Here is a 21979-nt window from a genome sequence, read left to right on the forward strand (position 1 = left end):
TAACAACATAGCAAACACCTTTAATTCTGTCATGTCTCATACCCTTTGCTTTCTCACACATTTGTGGCTGCTCTAGCATTGACACCTACACTTAAAAAAAAATGAAAGAAAAAGAAAAAAAAAAGAACAAAAAGAACCCTCGACAACAAAATCCTCAAATGAAGCAATCTTATTCCAGCTAGGAAAAGAAACACCTGGAAAGTTGTTCTGCCCAGCAAAAAATAAATAACTTATTAGTTCCTGCTTCCAACAGCTCAGAAAAGAGCAGAAAGCAGCCCCAGAAAAGTTCACTTTTGGGAATGAGAAGCTCCCAGAAAGCTGTTGGCTTTCCTTGGAGCACGGGAGCTCACGGGGAGCCACTCGTACAGGTTTGCCGGCGTAACTTCTCAGCTATTCTGCTGCTCGAATGCGAATCCTAAAGTGACCTTCCTGCCTTAGCAGAGCTTGGGAACGTTCCTAGAGAGGGTTTGGGTGATGTTACATCTGAGGGGGTAGGTACAGAGCGAGCCTGTGCGCGGGCACACACACAGGTAACCCCTCACTGCTGGAGCAGCTCGCTCCTGTCCATGCCTCCAGCTCTCCCCAGCCCTTGGCTCTGATGGATTGAACCCGAAAGCTTCAGCTGCCACCAAGTCAAGGATGTGTCAGGCTGAGCGGCTGCTGTGGCTTCAGCAGTGCCACCTCCTCGCTTGTCCCCCCCAAACCCCCCAGTGTCCCCAGTCCAGGTCCAGCACCTGCAGGGCCTGGGCCAGGCAGGGCCCCGGAGTGCAGAAGGAGTTAAGGCTCTTTCCAGCATTACTGGGTAGGTTAATATCACAGCTGCTTGGTAAAGCATTATCCAGCACCTCACTTAACAAAAGCCTGCTTTTGCAAACAGACTCCTACTTTTCCCCAAGTGTCCAAAGGTGTTTACTGAAGTAAATCTGCCTAAATCCTCCATTGCTTGGGTCATGGGGGTGGTTAGGAGGGTGGAAGGTGTAGAGATAATCTCTTTTTGTAAATTCTGTAAATCTTCTGGGAAAAAATCAGGAATCTGTGTCACATGCCTCTGTTCAACTGGTAACATCTCGGTTAGTGTGCTCCTTATGAGTGAAATCTGCCATAGCAGCTAGAGGAAAATAAGACATCCCTCCCGTTTCTCATTGTTCAAACTGTTCTTCCCTCTCGAAGTTGCTTTAGCACGTTTAATCTATTTGCTGATGGGGGGAAAAAAAAACCTGTTAGGATCTTAAAAGTGGTTTCTGGGAAAAAAAAATAAAAATGACAGTTTGGTCGGCAGAAGATAGTGTAGCTGAAAACTTGTCACTTGAGATTTCTGCACTACCCCGGTTATTCCAACACCAGCAACTGCATATTACTTTTTACATGTTGCAAATAGAGGCAAACAACACAGGAAATTTTGACAGCTCTGCCTGAAAGGGCTTAAATACTTCTCAGTAAGCAGGATCCAGTTATAAATAAACCTTCTCTTGGTGAGAAAAAAGTGGCTACGACCAAAGACCTCAATATTTTTCTAGAAAACTGATTAAAAGCACAGAAGAGCTTCTGAGAAACAAACAAACAGGCAGATATGGGGGACACACACACAGAGGGATGGGGAGACAGCCGGAAAATGCACATGAACGTGACTACAAAACCCCACGAGGGAGCCCGGCTACAGAAACTTCCACAAATCTCGCCTTCCTCCTCCTCCTTCTCCTCCACCTCCTCCTCCTCCTCCTCCTCTGTGCGCATTTTCTGGTGCCGCCGAGGATTCGCTGAGTCGCTGCTTTTCCCCGCCGGGTCGGGGCAGCCCGGGCCGGTCGCCAGCCCGGGGACACCCCCGACACCGCCACCGCCACCGCGGCCACCACCGCGGCCACCACCGGCCCGGCCAGCCGCAACAACACCCAGCCCAACGCTCCGCAAAAATTGGGGGAAAAAAAAAAATAAAAAAAAAAAATTTTACATTTCAACTGAGGAAAAGGAGGTTTTGCCCCGCCAAATTCGCCTCACCCCCTGGCACCCCCGTCCCCAAGGTCATGGTGAGTAAACAATAATAGTAATTAAAACAAAATAATAGGCAGCAGTCAAGAGCTGAGAGTACACACACCTGACCCTAACTATAACAGACTTCTCAGAGTAGAATTTGATCCCTCTCTGACACTTTCTACCTCAAGTGTTAGAGCGAGTGGCCATGAATAGTACAGGCATGCCATCTTGTAACACTATCTGCCTGTCAGAAGAGCCAAGGCTGGGTAGAGCAGGATCTATATAAGGCTTGTAACTAGGGGAAGCCCAACAAACAGCTACAAACACCTAAGTTATTTTACTCAGCCTCCACCCTTCTGCTTTTTCCCCCCTTCTTCTCACTCTCCTTTTTTTTTTTTTTTTTTTTTTTCTTTTCATCTTGGCTTTCTGTTGCAGAATGCAAATGTAGCCTGCCGGCGGTGAATGGGCTGAATTGTGATTAAGAAGAAGAAGAGCTCCTTTCTTTGTTCTCCCCTCAGGGGATGTTTACTGGGAGAGACACAGCGGATCAGATATGAAAGGCATTCAGGTCAGCATTGATGTGAGCGAAAGTGAAATCATACCTAAGGCATTCAAAAGACCGCCGTGTCAGGGGTTCAGCTAACGGTGCATCTACTGTGTCTTCCCTGTTAGGCACAAAAAAAAAGAGGAAAAAAAAAAAAAAAAGAAGAAAAAAAATCTCTCCACAAACAGGCTTTAAAAAAAAAAAATTACCACAAAAATTATAGAGAGAAGGGAAAAAAAAGTTTTCCCTCTCTTTACCTCCAGAGCAGAAACTACAGGACTTAGTGCTCTTTGCCCTTATGATCACGGATGGGGCAGGTCGACTTGCATTAATTGTAGCTGCTGCGATCAGCATCCTTTTTAGGGGGAAATGAATCTAACCTGAAATGTGAGCGGTAATTTTTAAGCGCACCTCCACATCCCAGTTCCCTCTGCACAGCACACGCACGCATAGGTGCAGGCGCATGTACACATGCACCTCTCCATGAGTCCCAACAAGCTGCGTGGCTCATTTGTCCTGCTCCTAAACACGAGCAAGCGTTCCTTGCCTCCCTCAGAAGCCTCTCCGGGTGATAAAGGACAGGGTGGCATATCAAAACAGCACAGCACACCTTCAAAAGTGATCTTTCATTGACTTGGAAACTCCTCGGAACACTTTGCTGCAAGCTCGCAGCGCAAGAGGATGGTGATCGGAGGTGTAAGGAGTTGGGGCACAGCTCTGTGAGTTAAACTGCTGCAAGGAAAAGTCTAGGCATTGTCGTTTTATTCACCAAAAAAACCCCAAACAACCAAAACCCACTTGATGAAGAAATATTTGGATCTTACTCTTTTTTTAAGTCTATACTTCTCCCAGCCTAGTTATTCTCTCAATAGAGTTTCCCAGTGGTTAGCTGACGCTGTTGGCATAAACAGAGATATGTAAATATGTAGGGAAAATATAGCAAATTACAGTTAAGCATACAAAGAGTTAGGAGGTGGCTGCATTTACAGGGGTTGAAATGAAAATGAAAACGACAGATCATTTTTTAAAAGCCCCAAAAAATTAAGGAACAGGACTGGATGTCGTGTGCACCAACCAGCTCCACTATTCTGAATTTGTTTCCACCTTCAGAACCTTAGTTAAAATATATTGTTTGCCTAATGCTCACATCTGCTTTAATGGTGACGTTTAATTCTGAAATATTTTCAACTAGTGTTTCTGCATCACAGATTTCTCTCCTTTTTCTCTATACTCTAAAAAGACAACTAAAGAGCAATCAAAAAGGTGTCTGACTTGGCCATTCAGACAATTGCACCCTTGTGGGAATGCTGGAATGAATGGTACAGTGGACACCCCAGCACTATTGACGTTATAAACATGTAAATGAAACACATTAGGGCAGACAATCAATTGTCTGTGAGCACTGCAAACCTGCACTCCCTTTCTATGTGACAGGCACAAAATAGTGTCTACCTTGGGAAGCCATGGTCTTGGAGAAAAAAAGGACAAAGAGTTCTCTTTCACAGAGGAGAAAATGCACCTTAAAAGCACTGGGATAATGCAGATGCCAAAAACTGTTGTGAGGCGAAGAATTTCCTATTTCTTGGAATGAATGTGGGGCTGCTGTAAAAGAATCAACACCCTTCTTTCCACTCTAAAGGGAGACACACATTTTTCTTGTGGGATATTACCAGCCTGTCCTGAGAGCCTGCATCTCGGTCTCCCACATATTTCCCCTACCTTGGGCAGTTTGCTATGTATAATTATCGATAATTAACTTGTAATGGTTTCCTTATAATTTTTTTCCTTTTCAAATATGCCTTTTCCAAGCCATCAAGTGCATTTTCTTGCAGCAATTAGAAATTCCCCCAAAACTTTCCTTGCGAAGCATGTGCAATAAGCAAAACCAGTAAGTACCGCATGGTCACAAATGGCGAACAGTAAATCAGGCACTAATCTCCAAATTCGCTGGGTTTCTCGAAACTCAAAGGAAAATAAATAGATCCGACTTGACACAGAAAACAACCTCCCCTGCTCCATGTCACAGCTCAGCCTGGACATGAATCTGCACCGAGAAAATGTGGTTGGATAATCATTACGCCCTGGCCACTCGCATTTATGGCATTAATTTTTAATACCTATCTCCAGGTGCTTTTCTGGAGGTGGTAGCAGTACATTTGTCTGGCTACCCAGTGAGCCAACTCCCGGAGTAATATCCTCGCAACGGATTCCCGGCCCTGGGGAGCTGCCCGGCCACAGGAGCGCTCCGGGTGCCCGCTCTGCCCGCTGCCACCTGGGCTGCACAGGGAACAGCTGCCTCCTCACACCCCAGCCTCAGTCTAGCTGCCTCCAAACTTCTCCAGGCAGGGAAGACAAGACTCACTTCCCACTCACTAAAGGCAGCAGGCAGGCTTGACTATTTTTTTTCCTTTTTTTTTTTTTTTTTCCCCCTTTATTTTTTTTCTTCCTCTTTTTCAAGTGAGAAGTGAAGGAGGTTTTTCCCCCTTCCCCAGCATCCCTGGAAGGAGGGTGGGTGGGTATCTTTTTGGGAAAGGCTCTGAGCAAGTCTAATCGTCTCTGCTTGTTTGGTCTGTGGTCTTGGATCAGACGCCCTGAAAGCATTGAACTTTCTCCCTTTTCTTTACAACTGGAAGCGAGGTGGCAAAGGAATCAAAGAGAGCTGTTTACTGAAACTTTGGGGTAAATTAGATACAACTTTCCCCCCCTCCCCCTCTTCGCGGGGATTTTAATTTCACTTTGGATTTTCGAGGAGGGGAGCGGAAAGGAGAAGGGCGGGGGTGGGAAGGGGGGGGGAAAACCCCTCAGCCAACAAACGCCAAACCACAACAACCCGGAGAGAGGCAGCTCTCTCATCAGGCATGGCAGGGCAGGGCTGCCGGCCGGACAGCGCTGCTCCGGGCCCCGCTCCGCTCCGCTCCGCACCGGCGCTGCCGGCGCAGCCCCCGCCTCCGCGGGGCGCCCGTGCGGAAAAGGGGGCTCACTGCCCTCTCCTCCTCCTCCTCTTCCTCCTCCTCCTCTTCTGCCGCCACTTCTCTCCCGAGTGAAAGTGCCGCGAAGTGAGTCAGGCGCTGGGAATCATCTGACTGAACTTCCCGGAGCTCCGCCGCATTCCTGGGCTGCCGCTCCCGCACCTCCCGCCCCCCGGCTCCCCCCCCCCAGGCCTCGCTTTTGGGGTCCTCTCCTTCTCATCCTCCCCGCTGCTCCCCCCTCCCCGGGGGGCTCACCCCTCATTGATTTCCACATCGCCTCTCTCAACCCACCCCCCCGCTCCGCACACCTCTCCTCCACTCCAGCAGCTCTCATCAACCCCGTTATCTTGGAAAATCCCGAGCCTGCTTCCTTTCTACCCTATTTAGCTCCGCTGTAATTTTATCCAGCCCCGGTATCTCATCCCGAGCCTTGCCCATCCCCGCACACACGCAGATACACGCACACAGGCGTGGAGCCCACTGAGGCATTAGTTGGATTATTCTGTTTTGTCCCCGTCTGTAATGTGTCTGGGATTCACTAACGCTCCTCTCGCTTCCTTCATGACCATCTATTTTTTTTTCCCGTGGCTTTTAAATTTTATTTTGATTCTACTGCGTTTCTAAGGAATTTCTGTCCGAGTTCGATAAGCATCACCGTTTCTGGTGTTATCAGCAAAGACACAAGCTGAGAAGTAACATCTTTTCCACGATTCCAGGAAAGAAGAAAAATCCACTCAGTCCAGATAAATCCTAGGCAATTCCCAACGGGAAAGGCATTGGATACGTGCTTGTCGAGAAAGAGAAAATGAAAAAAAAAAAAAAAAGAAAAGCTCTAACCAAACCCACCCTCGCTCTACCTGCTCCTCAGAATCAGGGCATTTCTCACTCAGAAATGAATGAAAGAAACAAATTAGGGAGCACAAAGAGGGAAGAGGGGACAGACAGAAAGTAGAGAATTATTTCCTTCCCCCCCCACACACCCCGTGTCTTGGCCAGAACAAGACACTGAAGGGAGAACTCAGCCTTTCGCATAAGCAGCGCACACACACTTGAAGTTTGCAGGATCTTTAAGTGGTTACCTTAAAAATCGCAATTAAACTTTCGTCTCCCAAGTGTGGTGGCTTTTCCAAGTTAGTGCAGCTCCCTGAAAACACCTTTTTGCATGGGAACAACCAGAATCTGCCACCCCGCTCCATACGTGCTCCCAAAGACTTGGCTGCACTATCAGGATACGGTCCTGGTGTCCTGGGCAAACAGAGGCATCCAGTATTTTTTTTTTTTTTTTTTTTTTTTGGGGGGGGGTAAGGGTGGTGGGGGGTTTTTTTAGGACTCAAATCATGTTGAGAAAATATTAAACACGTAGATGCATCCCTCATCAGAGAGCATGTGATGGGTTTAACACGCTAAACTAATAGTCTTGCCTGGAAAAGCAAGGAGGCTGAGGAAGAAGAATAAAACCCCCTCAAACACTCAGAATATTCTTTACTGCAAAAGAGCACTTCTGGATGCGTTGCTTTAAATCTCATTCTCTTTTTCTCTCAAAAATGACTGTTTAACATAAGAAAAAAGGCTACTTGACACAAAGCTTTTGTTATCCAGTTGATCAGCAACGTGCTTTAGATACTTGTAAGGGGAAAAAAGCCCCACAACAGACATTGATTTTAGAAAATCAATAACCAACATTTAATAAAAAGAACAGAGGAAACACAAGAGAGGAGAGGGAAACATTACGTGTAATTTTAATGTCTACTAAATTACCCAGAGATGAGGGGAAGGGGAGGTCTCCTCTGTGAGGACCACCTTAAATAATGACAGACACAAGAGTAAAGGGTGGTGGTGGAGGGGGAGAGACTTTAAAAAAAGATAACAAGGAACGGATCCTTGGGAAGCTGCTCGGAATATATTATTTTAGTTGGGGTTTTTTTTTTGGTGTTTTTTTTTTTTTTTTGTAATACTAAGCCAAGCAAATAGATCAAAGACAACACAAAGGGAAAAGCCAGTGTAACATAACGAACAGTTTCTGACTAAAATTCCTCTATCACTCCCCCATATGGCTCGACGCCTCCACCACAACAAGAAAAAGACACACACACGCACACACACACTCACACTCACAACCTAGAGAGAGGGAAGGGGGGGGGGGCCCAGGATCATTTCTTTCTAATCAACATTCTCTTGTCTTTGTGTTTTTTGTTGTTGTTGTTGTTATTGTGTGTCCCCGTCCTCCTCCAGCCCCCCTCCACCTCCACCTCTCCACTTAAATGAAGTAGCTGAGCTATAAGCGCATGGGTTCAGGTTCACACAAATATCTTCCTTCCTCCAGCTCCTAGAGAGGAAAGTTGTTGGAAGTGGGGCCGGGATGGCCATGGAGGGGCTGCGGGCGGGGAGGGGGAGGCTGGCGGCGGGGAAGCGGCTATCAGCCGGGAGAGAAAGGAAGAAACTAAGGGAGGGACGGGGAGAGACGGAGAAAGAGAGACCCACCACACCAGTGAAAGCTGCCAAATGTGAAATCAGCCCAGAACACCGCGTCCCACTGCGCCCCGGCCCTGCGCGGCCGCCGGGGACCGGGGGAGAGGGCAGCGACGGACAATCGGGCACCGAGCTCATTAGTATTATTAATTATCAGGGAGGAGGAAGTTTCATTTTCGAGTCCCTAACAATAAAAAAAAAAAAAAAAAAAAAATAGAAGGGAGAGAGAGAGAGTCGCTAACTCGGTGCCAGCCCGCCTCGGGGTTCTCACGCTGCCGGGTTTTTTTCCCAGGGCCGCCCGCCCCGCTCGCTCCGCGCCGCTCCGCGCCTCCCACCGCCCCGCTCCGCTCCGCTCCGCGCCCCGGCCCGGCCCGGCCCGCACTGACAGCGCCGGAGCGACCCGGGCAAGCAGCGCCGGGCGAGCCGGGCCGGCCCCGCCGCTCCTCCGCCGCTCTCGGGGCAGCGGCCCCGGCGCTCCGGGCCACGGGGGCAGCGCCCGCTCCGCTCCGCGCCCGCGCAACAAACTTTGGGGCGCGGCGGCGGCGGGCGGGCGGCAGCGCGGCTCCCCCCGCTCCCTGCGCTCCCTCCGCTCCCTCCGGCGCTCCGCAGCCGCGGGACGCCGCGCAGGGAGCCGGGGGGCGGCCAGCCCCGGGCTGCCGGGAGCCGTGCCCCCCTCCCCGTCCCGCTCCCCGTCCTGCCGCCGCCTTTTCCCCCCCCACCACCGCCACGGCCGCGGCGGAGCCGGCCGGAAAAGTTTTCCCGGGGGGCCGTCTTACCGTTTTTCCTCCGGGGGTTGGCTTGTTTTCGCCTCTTACACCTGGGGCCATCCGCCATGATCTGCTGCTTCATTGATAAGAGTGGATCAGATGGCAGTTCGCATGGGCTCGACTCCCTGATTCAGCAGCAGCAGCGGCAGCGGCAGCAGCAGCAGCAGCAGCACGCAGGCTCTATGTAACGACCAAACACAGCGACAATGTGGGCATCGGGATGTCCCATTTAAACGCAGGGCGCCAACGGGGACCCCAGTTTGCACCCGAAAAAGAACCCATCCACGCACACGGCGAGGCTGGCCGTGCCGGGGGAGGTGGGACGCGGTCGGAGCGGGCTCCCCCTCTCTCCCCAGCCGGGCAGATTTCTTCTTTATTTATTTATTTATATATTTATTTATTTATTTTCTGATCCCTCTCTCTCTCTCTCTCTCTCTCTCTCGCTCTCTCTCGCTCTGTGTGTGTCTCTGCGTGTGTGTGTGTGTGCGAGCGCGTGTGTCTCCCTCCCTGCGTGTGTGTGTGTGTTGCACCAGCAAAGCAGATCAGAGAGAGAGAGAGAGACAAGAATTACATCTCAAATGAGTCATAACTCATGACCGTATGAGGGAATGCACAGCTTTTACAGTAGGCTGTTTGACTCAATGCTAGGCGGACCATTTCCTCCTAAAAGTACTTTAATTTGACACTAGAACTTCTTTTCACGCGAAATCCTACCCTTCTCCTGCCTTCATTTTTTTTCCCCTCAAAGTGCAGTCCAGCAAAGTGATAAGAGAAGAGGGAAACATGGCTCTCCCCTGTCCTTTTGGGGTAAACTCACCACGGATACCTCCCCCTCCCCCTAACAACGAGGAGTGTAATTATAAACCTCTGTCACCTTTTTAGTCAGTTTGACAATATTCAGGGTTTCCCCTGCCCCTTAGTTAAACAAAGCTTCAGAGTGTCATTTTTTTTTCCTTCCCAGAAAAGAAACAGAAATCAAAACTACCGCTGTCAGAGTTTTCAGCCTTTCAGTTGGCTTTTGGGTTTTTGTTTTTAAGGAAAAAAAAAAACAAACCAAAAAACCAAAAACCAAAAATAACAAAAAAACCCCATAAATAAAAGCAACTTGTAAACTTCTAGACCTACTGTGTGTGCCTGTGTGCCCGGGCTGGGCAGGAGGCTCTATCTGTCAAAGGGAGAGAGGGGCAGGAGCGTTTGGTTTGCTGCAAGAACGCTCCTGAAACTCAGTCCATCTCGAAGAAGATGCTGTAGCTTTAAAGATGCTTTGACTTGAGGATTAGTTTAAACAGGGGGCTATAAAAGATGTAACAGATGCAAACTGTAAAACAAGGGCAATTAACCCTTGCTCTCCTGAGCAGGATGCTCCCTCGCCTTCGCATCTATTGTCTTCTCCTGCACTGGGAGTTTTACATAAAACCTAAAAAATTATTACCTGACTCAACAATTTCAATATATATATATATATTTTAAACAGAGTGAGATTTCTCCCCCTTTTCCTCTTTTCCCTTCCTTGTGTCTTTTTACTTTGCTGGAGCTTCACACCAGGGCTGAGCAGTGAAGTGTGCTGCTGTTGGGTCTTTTTATTCTGCCTGAACTCTCTCCTCAGGCGTTTACTGTTATAAAACCTGCTTGGCTATAAATAAAAAATAATACATCTCCAAGCAGGTAAGAGGATGGGAAGATTGAGAGAGTGTGTGTAGGGTCAGCGTGTTTACTCACACTCTCCTGCCTGGGATTCCGCCTGGACAGAGGGAATGGGTGGCTCTGTGGATGTGGATGAATGTGGCTGAGCAAGGAAGAGGCTGAGAAATGTGTTAGAAACTTTAGTATTTGCCAGTTATTGGCGAGGCTGGGGTGGGCAATGGTGGCATCACCGCGGCAGATCTGCCAGGAGAGGAGATACAGCGGGGAGGGAGGACAGGCACCGAGGCGAGCCCGGACCCTCAGCCTGCCTCGGCAATTGGCGTTTTAATGCAAAACGACCAATGGTGAATTGTTTTAAATGCATTTCACTCCCTTTCCCACTCTCCAGCCTCCCGTAAAAAGTTGTCAATAATTTTAAACCTGCAAATTTCGAGAACGCTTTTCTTCCCAGAGGACCGGCAAGCTTTTAAAAATATGTATTAATTTTAATTTTTTTTTTTTTTTCCTTTTGGTAAACGACTTTTAAGTTCCAGTCTGTACTTTCACTTCTTGCTTTAGGCTCCCAGAAGCTAAGGTGTTACTTCACCCAGCTTCACAAAATAAAATATAGAAATGAAACCAACTAAGCAGACAAAACAGCAAAACTTTCTGTTTGGGGAAACACATCCTTTGCCGGGGAGCCCTGCCCGGGGCTGGGGCTCCAGCGGTGCCCGGCCGGGCTGGCTCTGCATGCTCAGGGCATGCAAAGCATTAACAGGTACCTGCAAACTTTCAGAGCTCAGATGTAAAACCTGAAATAAAAAGAGCAGGAGGTGGGTGGGGGGATGTTTCAGGGATTTTTTTTTGCAGGAAGACGAAGTCCTTTCCTAACACTAAAACTTTTGCTGCTGCGTTTTAAAAGGCACCTCCCGTACCTGGCTGACAGGTATGGGGAGCAGGGGTGGTGGTGGCAGAGCCCCGAGCACCCCGAAACTGCTCACCCCTTCCTGGAGCGGTGCTGGAGTGACTTCAGGTTTCGGTTAAAAAGATTGAAAAAAATTAAAAAAAAAAAAAAAATTCGCCCCAAGTATAAACAATCCAGAAAAATTAAAATACTCTCGAAATGGAATAGACCCGCTGATGCGTGAGGTGGTGTGAGAAAGAAAAAGAGAAGAGGAGAAAAAAATAAAAAAGGAGAGAAAATGGAATTAAATTCCAAACCTACCTGCGAAGTCTTGTTTGTAGTTTTGGCCAGAAATGGTGAGAAGAAAAAGCATGAAGAAGCCGCGAAGTGGAGGAGAAAAGGTGAAGGGAGATGCAGCTCCTGGAGAAATTGTAAAAAGCCTTGCAAAGAGTTGTCGGAAGGACCGTTATTCCTGCTGGGCAGGTTAGGACTGATCTCTTTCTGCCACTCCAGGAAACACAAACCTGGGGACGGACTGACGTGTTACGCCTCTTCTAATGACATTTTTTTCTTTTTCTTTTCTGTACGAGCGAGAGGAGAGACCCTGCAACACACGCCACCTATCTTTGTGGGGAGGGATAATTGGAGAGCACCAAACGTGAGCATCATGTGGAAACGTGATCGCCAAGTTTCTCTCTGGGAAAGGATCTGGGATAGATTATACCTTGAAGTCTCCGCGAACGCTTTAGCGGCAGAAATGCAATTCCACCTCCTCCCGCCCGCCCCCCGCCCCGCGCCCGCCCCCCGCCCCGCCGCTCCGCTCCGCGCCCCGCGGAAACTCAGCGCGCCCCGCCACCGCATCCCACCCCCCCGGGGCTGCAGCCCCCCTGCCCCGCGGACACAGCCCTGCCCTGCCATCCCCCCGCGCCCAGCCCGCACCTCTGCCACCCCCGCGGCGCATCCCTGCTCACCCCCCCGTCCCCGAGGCGCATCCCTGCCCGTGTGTCCCCGCTCCGCATCCCTTTCCCTCCCCCAGGCGGAATCCCCCGCCCCCTCCCCAGCAGGATCCCGCCGGATCCCCTGCCCCCAGGCTGGATCCCTGCCCCCAGGCTGGATCCCTGCCGCTTCTGCCATCCTCGGGCGGGATCCCTGGCGGTCCCCCCGCCTCCCCTCTCCGGCGGGGTCCCCCCGCTCGCCCGCTCGCCCGCGGAGCTGGCCAGGGCCGCATCCTGCCCCGCACCGTCCCGCTCCGGGCTCTCGCCTCTTGCGGTGGGGAAAACTTACCCTAACATAAAGCCTAGAAACTAAACTCTGCTCGGGTACTGCAAATAAGCTCTTGGCTTGTTTTGGTGCGGTTTTATTTTTATCCTTCACGCGTTTCTTTTGGGGCTTTTAAATTTTTTTTCCCCCCTTCCCTTTCATTTCAGCACCCATCCAGGTTATTTGAATAGTCAGCTAAATCTGATGAAAAAAAAAAATCAACCAAACGTGCTGAGATCCTACAGTCTATCTGTTTTGTTCACAGATATGGATCAGGGGTGAGATGGGCTCTTTTCCTGGCTCTGCTCTTTCTTGGAAGTAGCTGGATGAGCAGAGAGGCAGAGTGGAAGAGTAACGCGTGGGGCTGAACTTCAGGGAGGTTACAAGTTTTTCACTTTTTCAAGTATTAAAATTAAAATAAAATTACATATAGAAAAAAAAAAAAAAAAAAAGAAGGGAAAGAAAAAAAAAAAAAAAAAAGAAGCCCAGACTCCACCTTTGCACTGAAGGGATTGGTTATGCAAATATGGAAGGGGTTTCCTGGCAAATACAGCTTTCTACTGTATGGTTAATTAAATCATCACTCAAAAGCCTTCCAATGTGACGCTTCTGTCGTAATCCAATCAGGTTACGTAGGTCCTAAACAAGAAAGATATTTTCCACATCTGGAAGTCAGCAATTTAGCAAGTACTGCACATTATTAACCAATTCAGAGTCCTCTTCCCAGGGGGATAGTTTTTTCTTTTTTTTTGAAGTTTAAGTGTTCTTAACCAACGCTCTGCCGGTTTGTTAATCAAAAAGCCGGTTTACACCGCACGTAATCGAGAAGTAACATCGAAGTAAGTAAAGGCAGAGCGAGCCGGGGATGCTGAGCGAAGGCGTTCGGCTGCAAAGGGGGCAGATCCGGCTGAGGCTCCAGCCGCTCATGCCCAGCTCCCAGCACAGCCCACAGCCGCTCCTTCCTCCTGAAGGAGCTCGAAATAATCTCACTGCAAAGAGAAACTTCGCGTCTTGCCCACTCGCACGGTCCTGTCCCAAGGTAAACGTGGGGCTGCGCAAAGAACTGCGGAACAATTTCCTTGCTCTGACAAGAGTTCAGCCTATTCCAGCACTTTATTTTATTTTTTTTTCCTTCTCCCCCTCCCGAAGAAAACCGAAACAAATGGCACACTGATCCCACACTGCACTTTTACTCACATTAAGCTTAGATAAACTGCTCTTGAACTGTGCATTGAACGTGTGCCTAAAGCCAGAAGTGGAGGGCGAGCAATAGCGATGGGATCGCGCTCCAAAATGGTCCCGCTCAGGGAACACCTTCCCGAGGTTCAGCATCGCAGAGGAAGGAAGGGACCCCCTCGCCCCCCCGCAGGATGTCTTTGCAGCTCATCAGAGCCACCGAGACCTGCCTGGGTTGTTTTTTTTTTTTTTGGTCATCTCTGAGTTAGACGGGAGTGGGTGCCCCTGTGAGATGCGGAGGATGCAGCGCACGGGGGGGCTCCGGGTAGGGACATCCAAATGTGGTCCCGGGCTGGGAAGTGGCACCTCGGGTGTCCCCATCCTCAACCCCGAGCTGCAGGCGGGCTGGGAGGGAGAGGCAGCCTCTGGCCGTCTGCTGCCGCTGCAATCCCCGGCTAGGCAAAGGTGGGAACGAGCTGCCCTAATATTTTAAATTATTATTTGTATTTATATTTCTTATTTTTATTGATATTTCTATTTTTGTTCCCTGCTACGAGTCATCGTGGCTTTGTTAAAAGTTTTCTTGCCACTATTCTCTAAACGCCAGCGTGATTTTCCTGCAGGATGCATGACTTCTCCATGCCTAAATGTACCTGGATACACAGAGACATATCACACACATACACACACACACAGAATGATGATATCTTAATGAAATATATAGCACAGCGCAAATATCCTGAAATCAGATTCAAGTATTATTAGTTTGAATTAGATCCTCTCAGATCCAGAAGGCACTGCCTATAAATCAAGGGCAGTCTGGCAATTCCTTAAAGAGCTAAACTGAATTTAGATGCATATGATAAAAAGAAAGGAAAAGAAAAAAGTGAATGCTAATTACTGACTTGCTCAATTTCCACTCACCCACGTTTTCTAGGAGAAAAAGGAGAAAACCTAAAAACCAACCAACAAGTTCTCGAAATAAATTAATCCCATTTCAAACTCCTTACATATTGTTCCTACATTTCCAGATTACAAAACGAGGGGATGAACTGGAGATTACAAGGCTGCAGCCTGGCTCGCAATAGGCAGCAGTGCTGTCGATGGTGTATCAATAAAATATATTTATCTGCAGCCACGCTGAAAAACAAACCCTCAGAGAGTGTGATGATGCTCAAGGGCTTAAGAAACATGTTGGCATTGTCAGATAATCCCTATTCATAATTTTGCTGGCTGTTCTTTCAGCCCTCAATCTCACAGTTTCCCCAGCTCTGATGTGCCTCAGCAGGGTTTGCATCGGAGCGATAAAACTACTCGGATCTTCACAGGACTGACATAGCACCCAACATTATTCGATGTTATTTTAATGTGAGAGGTGGGGGGGTGTGTGTTGTTTGGTTTTGGTTTTTTTATTATTTTTAATTTTTGGACACTGGATGTAAACATTTAACAATCAGCTAAGCCCTTCTGAGATGGAATTTAACCTTAATCCAGGCGATGATTTCCTGCCCGGCTCTGAACTAATAACGGGTGTGCAGCTTCTTTAGGAGATGGAAATAATGACAGGCTATAGATCCTGCCTTTATTGGGGTGGTGCTGGCAGCCCGGATCCCAGTCCCTGCTCCATCAGCATCCCCAGGCAGATTCTATTCCCTGCTTTATTTTAAAACTTTTGCACATCCTCTCACCCCCCCCCCCCCCCCCCCCCCCAGTTTAAAAGCAAGCAGAGCCAAAATATCTTCACAAACCCCAGCTCCTTCCTTGTATATAGCTCCCAGCACTGTGGCTTGGAGATGGTTTTAAGGGCAGTTCTCTAAGTGCAGTTTCTCCTCTTTTCCTCAGGTTTTCCTACATTGAAATGCCCCAAGTTGAGATGAGGGTGGCCTAATCCTGATGCAAACCTGCCTGGATAAATCCACAGGAGAAGCTGTCTTGCCTTCAGTTCCTCAGTGGGTTTCCTTTGCCCACCAAAACATATCTTGATGAAGATAAGCCCCTTGGAGATAAGCCTATGTTCCCATCACTGTGTGGATCTGTAGGGCCAGCCAGGGGCAAATCCTGCTGCCAGGGACAAACCCTACCATGAGAAAGAGGTTGTGCAGGGAGAGACTTCCTTGTGATCCCCAGGCACCCAGCTCTGATCGAGAGGGGAGCTGGCCAGCCACCATGGAGAGCTTTGGGGCACAGCCCTGGAGGACCTGAGCCTTCTGCTGAGACCTTCTGCCATGGTGGCTTTATGGGCTGAGGGGATGATTCACTGCCTTATTTGTTTTGGTGTGTTTACTTCTTCCCTGGTGGAGGATGAGTAACAGAACTGTGTTTTCTTGCCCACCACGTGGAAGGAGGAAAACTGAGGGAACAGAAGCAAAGATGTTCTGGCTGATGAGTTTTGACTAATACATTTTAAAGGCTGGTGAAGACAGAGGTATAACACCTCTAAATACACTTTAGTTGCTCTGAGGCTTTTCTTTCATGCCTTTTGTAGCCAGAACTCTCGACTATTTTCCCTAAAGTGTGGATTCCTTCCTACATCAGGGATTAAATATCCCCATGTAGGGGACCCAAATGAGATGTGCCCACTTGCAGCCAAGCCTGGGGAGAGCATCCTTCCCTCCCCACAGCCCTGCTCCGCTGAGGGAGCTGCTCCTGCAAGATTTGGGATCCCTGTGGGTTCTGGCTGCTTCTCATGCTCCTATCTCTGGGGTGTAGAAAATGTCCTTGCCTTGAGAAAGGATTCTGAGGTTGCAAAAAACCCCCAAATCAAACAAAAAAAGATGGCAGGGGGATTATTTTCTGCAGTCACCTGTGGCAGTAGAGGATAAGGCAGGCTGGAATAATTTTTGTGAGCCATGTGGACCCAAGATGCCTCTGGATAGTTTTGCTGAATACAGGTGTCCTTATAAACCAAGGTTTAGAAAGCAAAGCCTTTATTTTTTTTTTCCAATTTCCACATGGAGGAGAGGGCACAGAGGAGAGGAAGAAAGGGTCAGGGAATGATTCTCCCCCCACCCGCTGATGAGGTATTTGGGAAGAAACCTTTTGAATCAACATTCCCAAAGTTTTCGAGTTCCTCTGCGGAAAACCCATGTAGGGATAGGATACGAGCCAAAAGCAAGGGAAAAGATTGTCTGGCTTTAATTTATCTATCCCTGGGCATTTCTAACCAGCAGATCACTGTAATATTTGATCTTGTGTGAGTCCCTGAACATTAAAAGTGAATCTCCTCATATGTTTTTTTTAAATTTTGTCATTTATAAAGCCACTTCTGATGGCCTAGAGCTGCTCAGCTGCCGTTCACAGCATCTGTCTGTGTGTCTGCAGCAGAGGAACAGCATCCACAGGTCCCAAAATTTATTTTCTCGTTGGGCAGATAGCAGTGAGGGACAAGCATCCTCCATCCACTGTCCCACACCATGAGCTGGAGATGCTTTTCCTTCTCTTCTGGGATCAATGCTGAAGTTTGGCCACATTTCTTGGTTCAGTTGTCAGTGATTAAAATTCACGGCTCACTTTTGTTTATAGTTGGTTGTTTACTTTGTTGAATTTTTAAAAACTTGTTAGAATGCAATTGAACACAGATTCAACAGTATTTAGGCTTGAAAAATAAAGATGCATTAGAAAGATGCCTATTATGCTTCAGAATTATTAATTGACATTTTTATGATGAATAATTAATCATTTGAATAATTTTCGTATCTCTGATCTGAACACATATTTGCATATCTAATGTCTGATTTTAAATGTGGTTTCTTTAGTTGCATTCTCCCAGGACAAAGACACGAAGTAAGTAACATCCTAATGCAAAACTTTTTTTTTCTTTGCACTTGTAAAAGTATGTTTATTGAAATGCAAGTTCCTATCTAGTTATGAAGCTGTTAATAATCTATGCATGACATATATGCATTAATAAGGTGGTGAATCCTCTGGATATGAGCACATTTAGGCCTCATTTTCTTATATACAGTGGTGAGGTCCCCTGCAATACCTAAACTCATGTGAGGTTAAGCTAGGAAACCATAAAGAAATATCTCAGACACACAGTGTTCCTGTCTTGGTTTTATGACACTTAATGAGGAGATCAAAGATTGTTTCAATTTGAGGTGTTTAAAACATGAAGAACTTTTAATATGATTCTTAACTGTGCCCTCCCGGCGAGCCAATATCAGTATTTTCTTGATACATTTTAAAATGCCTAAATCATGGCCCTCAAGACCCCACCTCGCTGTAGCTGGTGCTGATAAGGGAACAACAGAAGTGCAGAGCTGTTATAAGTTGGTCAGCAGAGGGGTGCAGGGGATGGTGCTTGTTGTGCAACCCTGCTCAGCGTTGGGTTGGTGTGAGCACAGCTCAGCCACAGAGGGAACAGAAAGGAGGAAGGGGCAGCTGGACAAAACCAGAACCTGAAAGGTAGAAAAATTAAATAAAGGAATGAAAGAAGTAGCCTTTGCTCCACTGCCTCTGGCCATGGGTTAATTGTTACAGCAATACTGCCCGCCTGGCACCCAGGGAGTTGTCTTCACTTCTGTGAGGGTTTGATTTATTGAGAAATTAAAGATTTGGAGAATTTTGTTTAGTGGCACCTTTAAATGTACAGGGAGCCCAAATATTCTGTGTATAGCCTGTTGGCTCCTTGATGTCATACTGAAGAACTAAGGTGATGGTTGCTCTAGAAATATCTAAAATTGATGCACCATTTATATTTAGCAGATTAGAGAAATTTTTGCCTCCATCAAAATGGAGGCACAAATTCATCACAATGTTTAAATTTCCTTAGTGCCATTAATACACAGGACATGTGCAAAGAAAAGTGAAAAGAAAAGCTTTTAACATATTTTTTATTTTCACATCAGGTGCTAAAAAATATTCCATATATACATATATATTTGGTGGAAGTATATTATATAGACTATGGTAATGTAGTGGGCAATATCTGACAGACAGATACTGCATAAAGAAACTGTGAAACCCAGTTCTCAGAACAGGCTGAAGTTATACTGAATAGGATGTTTAGCAGTTGCATATGCTCAGTGATAACAGATTCTTTTTTTCTTTCTTTTTTCCTTATTTTTTTTCCCTTCTAGGAGGAGTTGAATTTGTAAGAGCAAGATTGGTAAACTTGAGCAATCCTTGTCACGTGGAGGGCCAAGCTCTGAGCACAGTGGCTAAAACTGCCACTGCTTTGGCCATCAGGGTGGTGGCAATGCCAGCAAGTTCTTTGCAAAAGGATGAGGTGGAAAATGGGGTTAAACCTCTGCTTTTTTGGTTCTAAAAGCAGGAGAGAAAGCAAACATCCCTCCACAATTCTTTCTCAAGGGAGACATCTCTTCTGTGGTTGGGGTCACCCAGCAGCAGTTCTGGGGTGAAGGAATTCCAGAATGGTTTGGGTGGGAAGGAGCCTTAAAGCTCATCTCATTCCAGCCCCTGCCATGGGCAGGGACACCTCCCACTATCCCAGGGTGCTCCAAGCCCCATCCAACCTTGGACACTTCCAGGGATGGGACATCATAAACATCATCCAGTGCCCCCAGATGTTGTCATACCTTCATGAGATCAATGGACAACTTTGTGGAAGATTTATTAACATGGAGGTTTTTTTTTTTTTTTGTTTGACTTTAGGCTGAATGGGGAATATGAATTCTACAATAACACAGGAGCCTGTGCTATGTGTTTGGGACTAGACCAAATTTCCTTTTCCCTGCCTTTCTTACTGTCACCCTACTTTTCCCACTGACTCTTGATTAAGTTAATGGAGGTGAAATTAGCAGCAAAGAATCTGGGTGCAAAGCTGACATTTTGATGTCCATCCAAAAGTTTCAGAGTCGATCGATTGCCCCAATTATTTCTTATCACCGCCCCGGGGAAAACATATTTTTCTTTCCTCGACTTCAGGAGATTAGCTGGATATTTTGAAATCTACAGAAACACAAGGGTTACAAAGATATTTAGAAAATCCCAAATGATTTGAAACAATTAGCCGCTGCAGCATAGTTTCCAAAGCAATTAGCCACTGCAGCATAGTTTCCTTGTGTACAGAATTGCCCAATATCTGGGAAACTGCTGCCGTTCTGCGGGTGGCTGCTGACTGGATCAGATTCCAGGAGAAGCAGAGGCACAACCCAGTGACTGCTGCACACCTAAACTGCAGATTTACCCAGGAACTGGCAGACATTCCCTTTGTCAAGGGTGGCACTGAACTTGCCAGGTCTTCTGTTTGCTTCCCTCTGACTATCAGCATCATCTCCAGCCTGTCTGTGGATAGAGGCTTGGCCAACTGGCCCCTTTCCAAGCCCAAATCTTAGACTCTGGGTTATTAGAGCTGTCAAAAACCAGAGAGAGATTTTTTCTTTTCCCTTGAAATGAAAGTGCTCTCCATGTTGTCACTCCTTCCTCGATTTACATTTTAAAAATGTTTATTGGGAAATTTCCTGACTCGTCTCTGGGTCATTTGAGGGGTTTCAGGTCAGAATTGAATTAAAAGTACCAGCAGTTGGACAAGTTGTTTCCCTCATGGATGGTTTTAAGTGCACGTACACTCCTACCAATGCTCCTTACTATATCTCTTCAAACTTGCTCCAGGCAGCATCTAAACTATTTTAAACCTTCCCATCCTTTTTTAACACACATCAGCTATCCTGCTTCAAATCTCTGACAAGGATGTGAAAACCGCAGTGTCAGAACAACTGCTGCTCTCTTCTTGGATTCTGACAAGCAACCTTCAACCTGAAACCCTCTAAAAATGGCTATATTTATCTTTTTTATGTATTCTTTTTTTTTTTTTTTTTTTAATTCAGAAGCTACTATATTGACTGTGTTATTTCCCCTTGTTCTGTCAGGTTGGAAATGGGTCCAAAAAAGTCACCAGGTGGAATGTGGGAATACTGTTTGATGTTCACCAAGAGGCTCCACATGTCAGCAGGTCCACCTGCCAATGGGCCTAAGGGTAAAGAGGTTGTAAATGGATGTGAGTTCCCAAATTCTGAGCTAGGGAGGAGGCAACATGGTCTCTGGAGTAATTCTGACAGCCTGGGTTGGGTTGCTGTGAGGGTTGATCCCCTTGGCTCCAGGAGTTAGGAATTGCAGCTCCACATCCTGATCTCCTGTCCCGCAATTTGACTGAGCCACACCCCACAAGTAAAGATTTTGGCGTGGACCCAACTCACTGCACGTATTAAGGGCATGATATTAATTTGCTGCACAGGTTGCTGTGATGGCTGTGGGGGCTGGTGCTGAGGCTCAGGACAGCAAAGTACATCCTGGATGACTCTGTAGCCCATCTACACCAGTGTCTCTGCTGGGGTGGCTCTCTGTGTACAGACCCTTTCCTTACCAGGGAAAAGGCAGAAGTGATGGAGAACAGAGAAAAAAGAACAAATCCAAGCACAGCTCAGCCTTGGATATCTGCTCCTGGGGCAGGTGAGTGCTTGAGAGAGCTCCTGTGCCACCACCACCCACCAGCTGTGCCTGGCCACGATGATTTTGCCTATGCCAAAGCCTGCCTGCTGGTGGCACTCCTTTTTGGGAGGTCTGTGCCTGGAATTTGGAGACAGGAATTTGTAGGGTGGCACTTCGGAGGTAGGGAGCGAGGGGTAACCTGATATTTAGTGTTGGAAAGTGGATCTGGTTGGAGGTGTGAGCAGCAGGGAAAGTGACACTGATCCACACACAAGGAAGGCAAGCTCTGCCTCGTAGAGAGAAATACAGAGCAGAGACTGAAAACACTGCAAATATTTGTTCTCATTGTCAGATGTTTCTATAAAATCTGTTGTTACTGAATCACTGCTGAAGTTAAGGAGCATTTAAATAAGCAGAGGGTGAAAAAAGCTAAGTCTAATTATATGTTTCATGCCATTTACAGAGGTTTCCAGGGGATTTTCTTTTAATAAAAGTGCAGTGCATCAAAAGGAATAAATCCTACAATTTTGTTATTTACAAATCAGCCGTGTCTGCCGCAAGCTGACAGACTTATCCACCATCTTACACCCCTCTCTCCATCCCAAAATGCACCCAGTACGCTGACATTTATATCAATACTCTTCAAGTATCCTTACACTGTTTTATGCTCCTTATCCTGGTAAGCAAACAGATCAGAAGAAAATCATCACAAAGGCATAAAAAAATTCTGAAAGAAAAATACAGAGAAAAACCCCCCATAATGTTGGAAAATGAGCAACATAGATGTTTTCCAGATGAAGAGAACAAGTGCCTTTTACATCCCTGCCCACCGATTCCTGAAGATTTCAAATCGGAAGCCTGGCTGGAGATATGACGTAATCAATTAGTTAAAATGATTTACTAA

At 47.2% G+C, this 21979-nt stretch overlaps 1 protein-coding gene and 1 long non-coding RNA gene across 3 annotated transcripts in view; one reads left to right on the forward strand and one right to left on the reverse strand.

The window, feature by feature from the left end:
* ZEB2 (zinc finger E-box binding homeobox 2) overlaps positions 1–12017 on the reverse strand; it is a 114500-nt gene extending 102483 nt beyond the window's left edge. The window contains exons 1-3 of one of the 2 annotated variants that reach the window (XM_088168397.1): positions 11772–12017; positions 11569–11667; positions 8730–8900 (exon numbers count right to left, since the gene is read on the reverse strand). In XM_088168397.1, the coding sequence (XP_088024523.1) occupies positions 8730–8802 (73 nt within the window). In that variant the 5' untranslated portion in view covers positions 8803–8900; positions 11569–11667; positions 11772–12017. Of the gene's footprint in view, positions 1–8729; positions 8901–11568 lie in introns of both variants that reach the window. The other variant, XM_014870788.2, reaches the window with a different exon arrangement.
* LOC148223243 (uncharacterized) lies at positions 1588–3000 on the forward strand. Its single transcript, XR_015804926.1, has 2 exons — positions 1588–2024; positions 2407–3000. It is a non-coding gene; the product is annotated as an uncharacterized LOC148223243 (long non-coding RNA).
* Positions 12018–21979: the final 9962 nt, after the last annotated feature.

This window comes from Sturnus vulgaris, chromosome 7 (assembly GCF_052056855.1).
Source record: "Sturnus vulgaris isolate bStuVul1 chromosome 7, bStuVul1.hap1, whole genome shotgun sequence".
Classification (NCBI taxonomy): domain Eukaryota; kingdom Metazoa; phylum Chordata; class Aves; order Passeriformes; family Sturnidae; genus Sturnus; species Sturnus vulgaris.